Source organism: Egretta garzetta, unplaced genomic scaffold, assembly GCF_000687185.1.
Source record: "Egretta garzetta isolate BGI_Z169 unplaced genomic scaffold, ASM68718v1 scaffold773, whole genome shotgun sequence".
NCBI lineage: Eukaryota > Metazoa > Chordata > Aves > Pelecaniformes > Ardeidae > Egretta > Egretta garzetta.
In genome coordinates, this window is record NW_009259273.1 from 143,762 (window position 1) to 161,410 (window position 17,649).

Here is a 17,649-nt window from a genome sequence, read left to right on the forward strand (position 1 = left end):
AGAGTGTCTGGGAAGTCTTCTGAAGGAATCCAAAGCCCTTTTGACATCCAAAGAATGCACTTGCATCTCTTTGTGGTTTATGTGTGGTTTGGAAATAAATGCAAGTAACTGAAAAATTAAATGGATATTAAACTCCAAAACTGTTTTCCTGAAGTATGCAGTTCTCATTGGTCACCTGGGAGAAATACCTGCTAGTGTGTGTTCAGCACCAGGCAGGTGAGCTCCCGCAGAACTGATTGGGTAAAATACATGCTATTTCCAGAGCTTTATTACTTCCTGCAACAGGGGAAATGTCCTCCCTTTGTTTGTTTGTGTATGGCACTGTCAGGTAGTCAGATGTTACTCATTTGGGCTATTTTTGAAGGCCACTGAAGGCTAAAGTGATGTTATATAGGCTTGAAAAGTAAGACCAATTACTGTAGCTATGCAACTGAAGTGAAAAGAGTTTGCGAGTGAGCCTGACAGGCAGGTGGATAATAGGCTAACAAGAGGATATCTGTGGTCCATTAGAAAAGCGCACTTTGCAGCAGTGTGGCCTCTACTGCTGATGAGAAGCAGAGCACGTGCTGCACTGGGTAATGTTCCTAGGGGGGTCCCACTCTCCGTTATTCCCACCCTTTCCCCAGGAAAACACCACTAGCTGTTTAAGCCAAGTTGAGTGCTGGTAGCTTGGACAGAGTACAGCTCCGTTTCCACTTGATACACTCTCATGGAAAGCAAGGCAGATGTATGGACTGAAGACTGCTGTTGGCAAAGAAACCAGCAACTCCTGGCATAATCTACAGCCATAACAGCATAGATGCACAGATGAGCACTTGCCGGGATCCCATGAGAGTAGAAGTCCTCAGAGTAGTTAGAAGGAAAATCAAAATGGAGAAACTACTATAGCCTACTGTGAGTTAAATTTGTGCTTTTCTTTTTCTTTGTGCAAAGTCCAGGATCTCTCCCTGCATGTATTTTAAAGGGACTCTGTTCTTACCTTCTGTCTTGACACTGAAGATATGACCTGGGGTTTTGTGGGTAACCTCTGAACCGAAGCAATGCTTTTCATATTGTGTTCCTTAACTTGCTTTGCATATTCTTTTTGTCGCTTTAACTTCTCTTTCTGACAAATGGAAAAAAGTGTATGGTTAATTCAATGTCTCAGTGGATCCATTAATGAAACACTTTCTACTGGAGTCTTCCATTTACACCTCTGTTGCTGTTTAACCTGGCTATGCTATTGATCATTCCTTGGCAGAACACAACAGGAAATCCTGATAAATGGCACAGCTTTTTTAGTCACTCTTCATTTTTAAGAGCTGCTTCTTGGACCGTATTGAGGATAGAGCTCAACAGAAATGTGACAGATGTCTCTTTATTCTGAATGTGTCAATGTATCTGTTCAGTTCTAAATTGGCTGTGCTCATTTCTGTGAGCTTTTGCGATGACTTTTAAAACTTCTGTACTTGCTTTTAAGGCCCTGAATGACATGCTTCATTTGCTTAACTGATATTCTGTGTCTTCATATTTCCAGCAATTCATTATGCTCAAATTCAGCAGTACGCTCTACCTTGCCCCTGTTATCAGCCAATGTCAATTATTTCCTTTCAATGCAATGAGACCCCAGTGGCATGCCAGGCTCCAGAAGTGTTATGATGGTGTTAAAAACGCACAGAGTCCTGGGCTATGCATCACACTGTCCATTCCAATGTCAGATCTCTTATCTGTTTCATTCATGGACAGGAGGAAGAAAATACAGGGGATTCTCAATGACTCCAAAGGGATGATCATTTTATCATTTTTCCTTCCTGCTGTCCTATAATGACAATGTTTCTATAAAGAATGCCATATAAAGCAACTGTTGTCAGATTAATAGGGTCTCAAAGTATGCAGGACGGAGTTTGCAGCACCTTAAATATACAGCTGCTACCAGACCCTCGTTATCAGCAGAGAATAGGTAAAATGATACCAACTGTTACGATACTTGTTCTGACCATTCTGTCTCCATTTCAACAGGGGTATTGCACATTCAGCTATTTTCTTCTTGTATTTACACAACTTCTTCTTTTACTTCCACTTTGAAGGTTAGGCAGTCCTTCTACATGGGGAATGACAATGCAACTCAGTCACACGGGTGTATAATTTACTGATGTGCAATTAGCCCTGGTGAATTCTGTGAACTACTCCCTGTTCCTGGAACTACAAAATTAGAGGGTTAAAATTATCCACAATACAGTTGTCTTTCCTTCTATTTGAATTGCCCCTTAGGATCTCAAGCTAGACCTAGAGTCAAGGACATAAAGTACCAGACAACCGTAAGTTGCTTCCCAGCAGTGATTTCTTTGCCATTCTCCCCTGCCTAAGTTCACTTTGCACAACTGAAAAGCAGATGATATAATAGGAACCGCTTACTTTCTCTTTGATTGCTTCATAGTCAGGTCCAAGGCCTCCAAGCTTCACGTTCAGGTTTATGTAGGCTTTTGAGCTACACGGCTGAAAAACAAACAGCAGTGACAGATTTTCCTTTATATAATTTCATGGAGAGCATAATTAAAGCAAGTTTTGTAGTGGACACCCAAGATAAGAGCAGGATTCAACACGCAGTCTCAGTCTTACCTCTGGCATGTCTCATTTTAAGGATGGTAAGTGACCAAAAAGATTGAGTTAATTGCACAAGTCAAATTACACTGTATTCCCTTTGAATCTAGGTGGGTAATTGCCAATCATCCAAATCACAAAGCAATACTTTCTCAGTCAAAAATTATCTTTTGTGAGCTTTATTTTTAAACAGCTTAAAGTGACCCATTTGACATTAAAATGAAACTCCAAAGAAACTGCTATAAGAGAAGCAGATAAAAGTACCTGATTTTGGTGGTAAAAAACTAGGCAAATGTTATTAGTAATAGTAACCTTTCTTTGTTCTCAAAACTGCAATGGAAAATTGTTCACAGACAGTTTAAAAAAAATGCTGCATGACTTGCAGCATAGCAAAAGCTTTACAAGTGCATACAGAAGATGAGTGATGGGTGATGCCATTTCAATACTTCATGACATTAACTACAAAGACCCCAATAATTCCAGAATCTTTTAAATCTCTTTCAAGAACACTAGATTAATTTTTAGGAGTGGACAAAGTTTTAAAAACTTGTCAGTGGAAACTCATTAGGATCAACTCTGTAGTAATTTCAATCACAGAGTAACGCAGAAACACCAAGAAACTTCCACATGCAAATAAAATGTGGGTTTCTTCAAAGGGCATGTTCAAGTTAAACTCAACTGCAGAGAAACTAGTTCTATGCACTGAATTTTCTATTTGATGTTTTTTTGTGTCAGTTATCCCTATTCTTTTGTGATATACTTGCACCTAACTTTAAGGTACTGTGAAGAGTTAATAATTTAGCTGTCTACAACAAAATCAGCGTTTTCTTACTTCATGTGATGACTGCATTTGTTTATTAGGAAAAGATGGATTTTTCTGTGAGACATAACCAGTCTTATTCTCTGTGCCATTCCTCACATATGATGCCTGAGAAAGCTACTGAAATTACAGGAGAGAAACAATGGTTTGAACTCAGGGGAGCAGAAAGGGAAGGAAATCTGCCCTTCAGTTACTATCATAATCCAGCTAATTCTTCTTAGAGGCATTCAAGCAGCAATACACAAACTGCCTCCTAGATGAAACACATGAGTAATTATTCCAGCTTAGTTTGTCTGCCCTGAGTCTTGGAGCTGACTTCTTAAACATTTAATTTGTCATGGACACACAGGGATACCTCTATGCTGTTCCACTGCATCTGTGTTAAGTGGTTACAGTATGAAACCGGGCACACAGAAAAGACAAGAAGAACAAAGTTTTAATAAGGACCAAAATGGGATCATCAGGAGACTTGTAATAATGTTTATGCCGTTAGCTTTACAAATCCTCTAAGTTTGTTGTTGTTCAGTTTGATTCCCTTGGAAACCAAGAGATTTGAGTTGGATAGCAAATGAGCATGACCAGGATAATGGTTTGCTCGGATCTGAGGCCTGGCTACCTGCTGGTTTATACAAATAGCTTTATTCTAAATCATTTTATCACTGGATAACTTAAAGGACAAACACTGCTCTGTGTGTTCTTAGAGCTAATCAAGACTGAAAGTGACACAGGGAGAGGTGGTGGTGAACTGCCTTGCTCTAGACTAAAATGATTTTAGTGTCTGTTTCCACCTTTGTTCCTTGGTTTTTAATGCTCTGGGCAAGTTCAGTGTGTGTCAGTGTGCTCTCTGTAACAACAAAATGTTTCTCAGTCCCCATTCCTTTTTTTTTTTTTTTGTGAATATCTTTGGATTATTAAGGAAAAACATATTAATTGGAGGGAGAAATAGAAATGTAAACCCATCCAATCCACATCTATTTGCTTACCTTCTTGCTGACTTTAGGCTGGTTTTGCTTTTCCATTTGCATGAGATATCCTTCCGAGTTGCTTCTGCTTATTTTCACTTGATTTCCTTCACCGCTCTCTGGATCTACCTCTGAACCACCTTCTACCTGCGGGATTATAGGTGGAAGTAGGCTGAACAAGTGCCTGTGAGCTAAATGAGCTTCTGTCAAACGAGTCATTGCTTGGTGATGTTGCTCCATCATTTGTGCAAATTGGGAGGTTGTACACGGGGCTGTTGGTGAGCTGTGAACAGAAGATTGAGAAGGACTCAAAAAAGAAAGAGGGGCAAAAATAAGAATCTTTATTTGTATATAGCAGATAGCTCAACAAGCAATCTGTGCATGGAATGATCCTTGCTCACAGAATATACTGAGGACATGAAGATGGAAAGATGGGTATTTCATAGTGACTGACTTTTGCTTTAAACTGTTTAAAATAAATGGAAAAAATATAGATGGGGAAACTTTCAGCCTGATGCAAAGCTAGCTTAAGCCAATGAAAACTGCCTTTGAATGGCTTTGGATTGGGCCTGCTGAGTACTGAAAGAATTAATTGTTCATGTGAAATAAAACCTTCATTTTTATCAAGGCAGGTGAAATTCTCCATAACTAAAGATTTTCATGCCCTTCCCCATGTATAGCGAGCCAGAATTGGCACGGGAATGACTCTGGATATTCACCCTGCAAGACAAGTTCTGATATAACTCTATGCAGCTAGCAGTAGACTTAGTTTATGCACAGTGCTCTTTGCTATTTATTTTCTAAACTTCACCTTCTAGCCTTTTGGAAGGAAACTTTCAACTGTGGGAAATTCTATGTGCAAGAGAGCCTGGAGTACAGAACTGTCCGTTTCCAATACCATATTTAAAAATCAATAGTTATAATGAATCTTAAGTTAGTAGTAATCTATAGTGGCAGGTTTGTAGCGAAATAATTTTATACTTTGGACTTCAAAACATTTTCTTGTCCATTTCTATTTTTTTCTGGGCATCATACTGTTATGATAATACTGTTTCAACACTTATATCCTTACCATAAACTACTGATACCATAGTTCTGATACCTTTTATCCACATAACTGTGTCTTTTGCAACCCCGAAGTGATATTTGATCCTTCACCAATTCTTGAAAGTTGGCATTAAAAGTAGATGAAATATTCCTCTGATTTGGATGTGCTTGACGATTGGTACTGTGGTCTCTTGCAGAAAGCTGCACCATGACATGGTTATATAAATGTTCCTGGTCACGTCGAAGTCCGTTTGGAGAATCATGCTGATATTTCTTGTTCTCCGTGCTGGTATATGCTGGAGATATAACCTCTGCTGGGTTAAAGGTATGTAATGTTGGACGAAAAGGATAGGTAGATGTGGTAAAATCCTGATTAACAAAATGTCTTGCATCTGGGAAATTATTTAAGCAAGTATTTGAATTTGCTGCTATATTAGTGTCAGGGCCAAGAGAAGGATTTGGACACAGTCGTTTCTGCAGTGCGCTGCTGTTTTCTTGCTCCACTGCCTGCATGGGAGCAATCTGAAATTCTGATATTTGGTGGTGCCTTTGGTGCCAAGACTTTTGTTCTGCTGGTCTTCCTGGTGGTTGTTGGCTATCATTCCTTGGGAAAGCTCTCCCTTTGAGATTCCGGTTGGATTTTATTTTATTTCTCTGGGAGGACTTATTTTGGTGATCCTAAAAGTAAGTTATCAGAAGTGGGGTGAATTTCAGTGGTTGCTATTTTATATGTTCAGTAAGATCAACAATATACAAGTGTATGGGTAAGTTCACCTGTCACAATGCCTTTCATGTAGCTATTTCTTAGAATTCTACAAATCAACTGATTAACTGATGTTTTGACTAGATAACAACATGTTCTATGATTCTAGCTCAGGACAACATTCTTAGATAGCCCTTAAATAGCTGTGCAGGCTACAATGAAGCTGAGTTCTGAACATGTACTGAACTTTGAACATGTGCTGTGGTGCCTTGAACAGGCTGCAGTGCCTGATCATCTGTCCCTTTAAAAATCAGTGATGTATGGAGCCAGCCACCCCTGTTTAATGTACACTCACAGCTAGAAAAGGGTTATAGCAATGTTTTATATGGCTGAATGAGTATTGCAATGGAAATTAGTTTTAAAAGTGAGCTCTTAGCAGAAAGTGAAGTGTAAAAGGAAAAGCATCTGTGTCCTGAAGTCTAGTACGGTACGGAGAAGTCTTTCTTTGTGGCATTTGTAAGGCTCTGGGTTTAGGGTTTTTGCATTAACAAAACATGTCCTGATAGAAGGGCACTTCAGGAGACCTACATATGGTATTGGTCCTTCACAGTTTGCCAGGTTGCACAAGTTTGATTAGACCCATCAAAATAACTCTGTGCTGCTTGTATCTAACCCTGACTCAGTAAATTATGCCAGTTGATGGCCTGGCTAGACTTAATCCAAAATTAAAATACGTAGGAACTCCTAGTCAAGAACAGAAGCACAGATGTTATTCAAGTGTTGCACAGACAAAGCATAATACTGCATCAAAACTTTGCTTAGTGGCCTGAGACAAATTCTGAAACAGAACACTATAAAAATGGTTCCTTACAGATGCAGACCATATCTAAGAAATGATGCTGTGGTAAATACGGAATGAGGGAGATTTATCTGAATGAGGTGCAAAAATTGGTGCCCTTAAATGTGCAGGACTACTTGTTTCTAATCCTGTAGATAAGTGGTAGCTCACTGTCAACCATCTGGGGAAAATGTTTCAAAAATCACATCAGTTCTTTTTTTTTATCCTTTAATGAAAGTAAACTGTATTAAATTTCAGGAAAAGATGACTATTTACACAGTATTAGACTGGCCCACAGTAGAAAGAGACTTATGTCATAGACTTCAATTATTTCATTTCTAAACCAAGCACTCCTCCCTGCCCTCTATCATGCAAAACATTGTCCAAATGAGAAGGAACAATTTAAGAATTTAAGCATGCCAGGGCTACTGTCTTGAGCCAAACTGACATACTCTAAATCTGGAGTTTATTTAAGATTTATCACTTTCCAATTACAGCATCAGGTGTTGCCCATTTTGAGGAAAGACATGGCTTTCCTTCTAGGGAATATACAAATCCATTCTCAGTCCATTTAATCTTTGTCAGCGCTAAAATCCTCCATTTCATCCTCCTGTCTCTCTAGGGTTCTTTTGTTAGCAACACTTGCAATCACTACATAGCATATGCACTCAGAATAACTACTTAATGGTAGGTATTAAATCCACATATAGAGCGGAATGTTTTGGCGAAAGCTTTAGCACTGGGGAATCCTGACTCCTGGTGCCAAGATGATGATTGTTAGCTCGACCTCTGCTGTAACGATTAATGTTCTGGCATACTGTGCCACTGGTGGAAAGCAGGAACTGCTGCCAAACTGGGACCAGGCCAATATTTTCCCATTTAAATGGAGTGAGCAGCCCTGTAAAATACCTCCTTCATTCTGAAATTCCATATATAAAGCATATCTTTCACAACGAACAGCAGCATAAAATCTTGTTTGTCCTTTATAGAAATGCAGCTTCCAGTCCTAAGTGAACAACGGGGAATTTAAACAGTCTGCCTGAATTACTTCAAATACTTGTAAATCAAGGAGAGTAACTAGGTTTGCCTATAATAATTCCAGTTGGCTTGAAGTTCTGGTTCTGAAGTTCTTGGTTTTTCATCAGTAATGATAACCTGGTCTCTTTTATTGCTCCAAAGACTATCCCGTTGCATTGGTTTGAAATGCCAGCATAAAACAGATCTATAGACTTATGTGTATGGAGGAGGTCAGTGCAACTTTCTCTACTTGTAATATTTTCTGGTTTATGGTAAACCCTTGATGTTCACACTGATTTCAGGGGACAAGTAATGCAACAGTAGTTGAGTTCTAGCTCAGAATCATCATGAACCACCAAACACGACCATGTACTAGTTTGCACTTCTGCATTATCATCAATCAAATAATGTCCTAAATAGATAAGATTCTTAGAGCTCAGCATTTCTCAGAATTTGGGATTTACTTTGATTTAAAATCATTCAGTATATAAAGCAGCACGTGCATTACATTTTGGTGATTATCTACTGATATATAAGGATTTTTTGTCAGTGACCGGTACTTTAAAAGTAATGAGATTACAACTTTAAATATTCAAACTTCAATGCTTTAACATATATATTTCAATTATCATGTTCTATCGAAAAGGAACCTTGAGCTGCTGTGCTTTCAGGTACCATTTGTCTTCAGGCTCCATTTTCACAGTCTGGAATGGTAGGACACTCTGAACTGCTTCCTCATCAACCGTTCTAGGATCTGTAACCTAAAAATCAAGAATGTTTATGGCCACAGCCCAACCTGATGAAAGGATTTAAAAGTCTTGGGGAAAGAATGAGAAATAATTTGACTCCTATTAAAGCTAAAATGTTAGTTAGGCATTATATAGTAGGTAACAAGAAAATGAACATCTAAAAGAGAAAATGAAAAAAAAGAAAGCAGAAAACCAATTAACAGTGGTGTGGTAGTAGGGAGTATTCCTTCTACTTTTAAGAAGAAGAGAGGAAAAGAAAATTGCAGGGAATATGCAGCACAGAAACCTACTTGTAACTCAAATGTCTGGGCTTCTCCATTTATATGAGAGCCAGTGGATGCACCTAATAACAGAAAAGCAACTAGACAATCATCATTGCCCGAGCAATCAGCCAGTGTACCAAGATATTGATGGATGACACACACCGTAGCAAGGTCTTGAACAATAGAGTCATGCAGAAAAAGATGGCAAAACATAGTAACGTTGGCAGAAAAGTACAAGGAGTAGCTGCAGAAATTAAACATCTAATACACATAGCCTGGCAACATTATCAAACAGCTCGCGCAAAGTAGCAAGCCCACGAACATGAACAGCATCTTCACGTGGCTACAGTCATGGTAGCTCAATGGCTGGAAATCAAATTTGAGCAATTTTTTGAGGGTGGCTGCTGGCACTACAGATTTCGAAGCCAATAGATATCCTCATAAACACATCTATAATGAAAATTTTTCTTGACAGCATTAAACTTTTTTTTTCAATCGATAAAACTTCATAAAAAACAATGTTTTTTTATTTTTTATTTATACTTGTGTTGTCCCAAACTATCCTGCTAAGTACTCAATTAAGCATGCAGTTAGGCAGTCTCAGCATAAAGAGCTATGTGCTGGAGTCCTGCTTGTGGTAGATGTACCTACCCACCACTGCAGAGTGACACTGACACAGGAGAATTTGCACTGAGAAGATATTTGTGACCCAGAGAATTATTAACTGAAAACTGTAATGGTGAAATAAGTGTGCAATCCTGGGGAGCTGAGCCTCTCATCTTTGGGGGTGAGAGATTAGGACAACTAGGAAAAGGTAGGTAAGGTCTATTGCTGAGTTTTCAGGTGATCTCATCGCTCCAAATGGCGATGCAGATTCTATTAGTTGTGACTAGGTAAGTTCACAAATTACAAGTTACCACACAGGTTTCCTGAACCGTGGATAGATACAGCTTTGCAGTCAGTAAGATGTTTTTGGTGGAACCAACTGACTCACTGTATTGATAGTTTACTGGGCAGGTAAAGCATACTTCTACATTATCTCTTTGAAAGAGGAACAGGACACAACCTCTGCCAGCATTTTTTGTGAACTATTCTATTAATACCAATCAAATTGAGAAAATGATCAAATGAAATTGCATTTTGAGCATCATAAGCTGTGTAATGCCTATTCTGTTAAATTGAGGCCCATAATTGCTTCTCTACTGAAAAGATACAACAAAGACAGCAATCATGGCATGTCATTATCCCAGACTAGAAAACCGGCCTTTGCAGTGAGGACTTCAAAGGCTTGTGGTTCTCGAATTGCATTCGGCTGCTATTGTTGAAGCGCAGGCAATCTTGATTAGGTGTTTACACTGAGGTAAGGCGCAGTGCACAGAGAGTCTGAGTGCCTTGGTCTAGAGCCATTAAAAAATTGTACATTATGTTCCTTGCTTTGAAGTAAGGGGCTTGTAGGTAGGAAAGCAACTCATATTGAGTACAGCTGAGCTAGATTGGGCCACTGCTTCTCTCTCTCTCTCTCTCAAAGAAACTCATCATCAGGTTCTTAAAGAATCAGGCAACACTGCGAAGAACTTGATGCTTTATGAAATGCTATATAAATTAGTAAATATACAGATCAACACACATTTATGGTATGTTTTGATAGATACAGCCTGCTCTCTGTATGCACAGAGATAACAGCTGTAAATCTTGCAAGAATGAGGCTGCACTATTGTTATGTCAGTTGTAAAAAGCTGTACACAAAGTACTTACTCCAGTGCAAACACTATTTCTCTACCACTGTGCCTGACAGCCAACAGTGACAAGAAAACCAGCTTCGATATCCTGCAAAGCTCAAAATAATCCAGGTTAGGAAAAACCAGTATTCAGAACATGTCTGATTGCTCCAGCAGAAGACATGTGGCTTGTTTGCTTCTTTGCATACTTCGTGTTTTTGCACTTTTGAGACAGTTTGCCAGGTGAGGTGACCAAAGTTGGTTCATGGGCCAGCTCTGGTCAGTAAGATGCTTCCACCAGGCCTTCTTTCACCCCCTCCAATAAGATGGAGCAATGGATGTCTCGATTAAGAACAAGAGAGGTAAGTACTTCTTCCGATGCCTACCCACAGCAAATACAAAGCTAGCTGACAGTAGGTGGTGATGCTGTTGCGGCTGTATCAACTTGGCAAGGAAGAAAGCACATCATTCTACACGTATGTTGCCTGGCTTCTGCGATGTCACAGCTCTGCTGTCCCCATGGCTACTTCAGCAAGGTAATCTTACAACATAGCCCTGATTTTAACAGGTTTTTTTTTTCTATTACATATCTTTGGGTAGTGTCTACACAATGAAGTCCTGATCCCTGGCTCCAATACTCACATACGAAACATTTTCAGAATTCCCCAAATAGTAAACATAATCATATCAACACAGCTTTAATTAGCATCAATCTACACTAATTATTTTTACCATCAACCAAATTATAACTGTAAAAAACAAGTGCTCTTAATAGCTCTGCTAGAAAAAAGCTTGCCCACCGTTACACTCATTGTAATGTAGTCAGCAGATGCCCTCTAGTGTTGTGTCAACTGTTCATTAGCCTTGGAAAATGTGTCACTTGAAGCAGAAAGTCTCTGTAGTTTTGCAAGTTAAGAATTTTCTATGCTGCAAGTCGCGGAGTGATTCAACGACTCCCACCTTCCCATTATGCATAATAAGTAGCAAGTAAAAGCAACAAACTCATGTATAATCGTTCATTAGGAACTGTAATTACATTTCCACTTAATCTTTAATACAAGTTGTCTGACATTTCGCAGTCAATCATAAGAAAGCTAGGCCCTTCAAATCCAAGTACTGTACATGACTGATATCTGCTGACTGATTTCAAATACCGGGTTTGGTCTGGCTGAGAAAGTAAGCAGGGGAAAGGCTTGTCTGACCACCCAAATCTGACACAAATTTCTTGGATATTCTTACATGTGTGGCCCTAAATGACAGCGATAAGCAAGAGCGTGCATGGCCCTTGGAAGCAGTGTGACCACATGTTTTCTGGTTCTCAAACGCAATTGTAATTTCACATGCACTTTTTTGTTATGATCAATGCAGGTGGAAAAACACAAATACAGCTTTTTAAGCCAAATGGTAACATCAAGGTTTCCTACTGCAGTTAAAAAATTCATGTTGGCCAAGCAGAGAAAAATCAGAGGCAGCAAAGAACCAGTGATAAGGTGCAGTGTAGAGCCTGTAGGAAGGAAGACAGCATTTCTTTAGCATCAAGATTAAAAACTAGTGAGAGATCACTAGTTGCATGATAGATTGTAAATCTACTTACCTCCTCTGCAAATCCGATCATGCAGCTCTTCTATTTTAACACTAGGCAGTCCTCAGTTTATACCGTTTAGAAAACATGTAAAAGTTACCTACCTGCTCTTGAAGAACTTCTTGCTTTTTACTGTGCAACTGAAGATAGGAATTTATCTTCTCTGAACGTAATCCTAAAGTCCGTTTATTTTTTTCCACAAAGTCTTTTTTTGCTCTTTGTGGTCGATCTTCTTGAGTCTGAAGAGAAAAAGCACTGCCATATGTACTGGGACTATCTTTGAAATGACAGCCATCTGCAGATTCCTTCCCTTTGGTATGTAGCCTAAAAGGTTCATTGCTGACCATGGCATTCGGTTCATGAAAGCTTAGTGATTCTGTACCAAACTCTGAGAATGACTCTTGTGACTTTGCATCCTGTTGATTCTTTTCTTCTGGGGAGCCATTGGACTGGAGGTAAAATGAATCTTGTGAAAAGTCCATACTACTTCCTCCAGCAACTTGACATGCTTTTTCTGCCTCAGAAAATTCTGCTACCTCTTTTGTGTTCTTCCAGTTAGGATTGTATCTTAGGCTGAAATATTTGTCCACAGACTGTTGTTTCCTATTTAGAAAAGAAACACAAAATGATTTATGTGAAAATTGTATAAATTCTGTATTATTTCAGCGTACAATTTGTGAGCCAATGTCCTGCAAAGGTAGTCAACTGAATTATTTCAGTGCATACAGTATGGCCATTTGTGGGATTAGGATCAGAACAATTTTATCAAAGATTTTTTTAGCAGAAAATTTAGGCAGGGCCTCCTCTTCATTTTTAATTTTCATTATCAGTGAATCATAAATTGGCCTAACATTCAGATCACAGTAGAATACAGTCTTTAACCTAAATTTAGCATAGAAATCATAAGCACTAGTAGAATCAACTAAAAGATGAAATTATTATAAGACACTGCTTCTGTTGTTTCCTTTAAAAAGATGTAGCCTACAAAAGACAGTATGTGTTGCTCATTCTTCAAAGACTGTGAAAGAAAAGTGATATTCCTGGTAAAATCCCTCTCTCAAATGTCAGTAGAACTGACTGCCTGAGCAAGAACAGCCTACAGCTCTGCATTTTTATTTTCTCTTCTGATTCCTATGAAACATCATGATGTTTCAATAAAAAAGCTCTCTACAAAAGACTTCAAGTAACTTCTCATTAAAAAACAGGCTGTAATTGAGATAAGAGTAGAAAAACATAAATCAGAAATGTTTGCGGGTTTGCCTTTTTTTTTTTTTAACAAGTGTCCAAATCATTGCTCTGAACTACATTTGTCATTAAGCGAACAAAGATGGTCTAAACTACAGTTGATTCTGTTCATGATTTATGATCTGATCCAACAGGAGGAAACCAACTGCAGGAGCCACATATATACAAATTGGCTTCCAGGAGATGTGCGGGCAGTGGCAGGAGTAAGGAGCGTGGGAGAAAAAAGCTTTTAATGCTGTTTTTTTCTTAACTGGACCTGCAGTATAGTCCTGGTTTCTTGGACACTGACAAATGGTGAGCCTTTCCAAGTGACTTTTGTAGGCACTGAAACCTGGTTGACTCTTCAGCCCCTATTAAAAGAAATGTACTGATCTGCTGGATTCTCCAAACTGTGGCATAGTTAATTATATTAACATTTCCATAAATCATTTATTCATCCTTTCTAAATTAGTTACATGCCTATGCCTATATTTCAAGTGGCTCCTAATAATAAAATAATCTGTTTTGCTAGCAATGCTTTTCATTTCAGGTAAGCATTGCTGCCGTGGTACCCTGTACACTAGAGATTAGATGATTTACGTTGGTGAAAACATTATTATTCCTAGTTGTCACACACCACAGGTAAACAGAAATAGGTGACGATATTTTGAAATGAGTACAGAAATATGTGATATAATTGCAATGATTCAAATAACAGAGTACAATGCTAAAGAGTTCTATTGTGCTGAAATGTGTGCACAGCAGCTCAATTGTATTATGCAGGCCAGGTCACTGCACGGGAACAAAATGAGTTTGAAGAGCTCCTTCATCTCTAATCATCTGCAGACAAAAAGTGCACCTTTTATTCCTCCCCCCAACTTGATATAAAGGTTAGATGGACTCTGTACTCATCAACAAAAGTGTTGCATGTAGACAACAGATGCAGCGTTTCCTCTTCAAATTCCGAGGTTAGTAATGGATGTAGAGAGGGGGTTTCATATGTATATGCTGTGATATTTGCTCTGGTTAATGGACTGTATTTGCGTACTTACTAGGCTAAGTTCAAACAAAATAAAATCAAATTTCCATTTAATGAAGAGCCTCACATTCAGCATAGTATTCAGTCAAAAAAAATTACTAAAAATTAGAGCATGTTTCTAGTACAATTAACATCATTTGCACTCACAATAAAATATTCAATAACTGGCCATTTTTCCTGTTGAGGTGGTGAATAAAAGCATGCTATTAATCATTTAGCCTTCATTTGTTTGCCATTTTATTTTAAGTAGACAATTAAATTGAAACTGCACATTATTATTACTTCAGGTTCAATTTAATCCCTTTAAACTTGAGAATTATTCCCAATTTATACAGTGTTAAACCTTTTATGCCTATGACAGCGAATTAAATTTTATTTTATGTACCAAGTTAATGCTTTCTAAAGAATGTTTAAAGGTGACAGTAACCCTGGAAATTTTAATTTTAGACTTATACAGCTGTTAGGACTAAACTGCATTTATTCAACCCACCATTTTTTCCCTGTAAGCTTTCTTACAGTGAAGTGGCCTGGTTTGCTCAGCCCAGGTCTTTCTGTAAGGAACGAAAGGAGGATGTGCTTGTACTGGTCCTTGTTTTCTCTCTGGTCCTTTTTCACAGCCCAGCTCCTGAAACCCTCTAGCCCAACATCTCATAGCTGCTGCACCACCTGAAGGTCTGACAGATACATGGCAATGGTTGCCTATTTGAGATGGTAGCCAGCAAGTACTGCTAAATATTGCATAGCCCATTACAGTCGTGGGACTCCTTCCGCTGACTGCGGATCTGGATCCAGAAGGTCCCCCATTAGCTCACCCAGTAACATTTAAGAGTAGGTGTTAGCATGTATCTGTTCATCACATTCTACCCGCTTGCTTGCCTGCCCGTTTTAGCAGCACCTAAATAGGCAGGTAGCATTTGCCTCTGTATGTGGTGCCCAGAGCCAGCACGTGGGGAGCCTATACTCATCTGTGACAGATGTTTTCTTTTCTGTTTTACCCTCCTACACTGGTGTTTTAGCTAATAAACAGTTGAGGCCATGCTGGAGAAATGGGCTTAATAATTATGAATGTGGGGAAGATGAAACAGTATATCTTTGAGTGCAATTAAAAGTCCTTAGGTGCTCTTAATATCACTTAGGCAATATAATATGGTCTTGAATACATAATCTATATTCTGAGGAGCATAACGTTTTAAAGTGTCAGAACTATTTTACTCATCTTCTAAAATCCTATGCCTTACCTTCCATTACCATCATTCTTTTGCATTCCATTTGTACATCCATTTGTGTCATACTCAGCTCCTTCTTGTTCTTCTAAACTCATCTCCTCCAAGCTATCTTCTTCTAAGCTGTCATTCTCCAGCTCATCAAAACACAGTCCTACCAGCTCTTCATTTTCATGAATCCGCTGCTGGAGTTCTAACTGATACCGTCTCTCCCAAACAAGGCTTTCGGAATCAGACTCTTGGGAGTCATGCAGACTTGAGGAAAAGCCCCCTTCATTTACAGATGGCCTTTTCCAGTTTGTGGGATGAAAATCTTGTTGCATGAGTACACTTTGGGGGAAATGTTTTTTACTCATGTTGCAAGTGTGTGGAGAAGAAACAGAAATATACTTCATACGTGAGGAATTCATTCCGCGTTTTGTACTCACGGTATACACCAGTCCTGTATTTGGAAAACATGAGAGTAAACATAAAAAGGTTGTTTGCTCTATGATAATGATTGTATTTGTTAAAAGCTGGAATTGTGAGTAATATCATTGGCTTGGGCTCTGAATTTTGTCTTCTATAGTTAAAATAACTCTTTACTTGCATCCGTTACACTGATTTTCCTTTAGGCAGTTAATACCAGGGTCCCTATACAGCAAATGCATGACTTATTACTATGAAATCTACCTTAAACTATTAGCGGTAACAAAGCTAATCATGTATCAACAGCTTCTGAAAAAGAAAATTAAGCTAAGACAAAGCAACAAAATTTTATCTGTTAACTTCTGAGAGGTAAAAGTAAGTTTATATGTGCTCTTTATTCAACTTTATACCATCTTGACAAGTTATCAGCAAGAACGTGAGTGCGACAGAGATAACAGTGAAAAGAACCGGAACACTTCTTAAATTAGAAAGATGGTTTCTTTCCCTTTGATTGCATTTAAATGTTCCTAAGTCATTTGCACCACCGGGTACACAGGAGATGAAGAGTCTGGAGGAAGGAAATGGGCAGTGTGCAGTACAGCGCACACGGCAGGAACACTCCGTTTAAAGGTGTGCAGTCAGCTCCACTCCAGTGCGTGGGCCACTGTTAAGCTGTGGGGAAGAAAGGATCGAGAGCAGCCCTGCCGAGAGGGACCTGGGGGTGCTGGTGGATGAAAAGCTGGACATGAGCCGGTAATGTGCGCTGGCAGCCCAGAAGGCCAACCGTACTCTGGGCTGCATCAAAAGAAGCGTGGCCAGCAGGTCGAGGGAGGTAATTCTGCCCCTCTACTCTGCTCTGGGGAGACCTCGCCTAGAGTACTGCGCCCAGCTCTGGAGCCCTCGGCACAAGAAGGACATGGAAGTGTTGGAGCGGGTCCAGAGGAGGGCCACAAAAATGATCCGAGGGCTGGAACACCTCTCCTAGGAGGACAGGCTGAGGGAGTTGGGCTTGTTCAGCCTGGAGAAGAGAAGGCTGCGGGGAGACCTGATTGCGGCCTTTCAGTACCTAAAGGGGGCCTATAGGAAAGATGGGGAAAATCTTTTTAGTAGGGCCAGCTGTGACAGGACAAGGGGGAATAGTTTTAAACTAAACCAGGGTAGGTTTAGACTGGATCTAGGGAAGAAATTCTTTCCAGTGAGGGTGGTGAAACCCTGGCAGGGGTTGCCCAGAGCGGGGGTGGAGGCCCCATCCCTGGGAACATTCCAGGCCAGGTTGGCCGGGGCTGTGAGCAACCTGATGTGGTTCAAGGTGTCCCTGCTCCTGCAGGGGGGTTGGGCTGGGTGACCTCTAGGGGTCCCTTCCCACCCAAAACATTTGATGATTCTATGATAAATGCCAGATGTAATTTCTAATGCTTGAGGGGTAGCACCGCTTGTCACAGCCCAGTTCGCCCTCCGGCAGGCCTCCTCCACCTG

The 17,649-nt window shown here is 39.6% G+C and overlaps 1 protein-coding gene across 1 annotated transcript in view; it reads right to left on the reverse strand.

Annotated features, from left to right (window-relative positions):
• Window positions 1–16,088, reverse strand: part of JHY (junctional cadherin complex regulator) — a 17,667-nt gene extending 1,579 nt beyond the window's left edge. The window contains exons 1-7 of the mRNA XM_035891699.1: window positions 15,781–16,088; window positions 12,384–12,882; window positions 8,618–8,728; window positions 5,435–6,087; window positions 4,384–4,645; window positions 2,395–2,475; window positions 980–1,105 (exon numbers count right to left, since the gene is read on the reverse strand). Coding sequence (XP_035747592.1) covers window positions 980–1,105; window positions 2,395–2,475; window positions 4,384–4,645; window positions 5,435–6,087; window positions 8,618–8,728; window positions 12,384–12,882; window positions 15,781–16,088 — 2,040 coding nt within the window. The remainder of the gene's footprint in view (window positions 1–979; window positions 1,106–2,394; window positions 2,476–4,383; window positions 4,646–5,434; window positions 6,088–8,617; window positions 8,729–12,383; window positions 12,883–15,780) is intronic.
• Window positions 16,089–17,649: the final 1,561 nt, after the last annotated feature.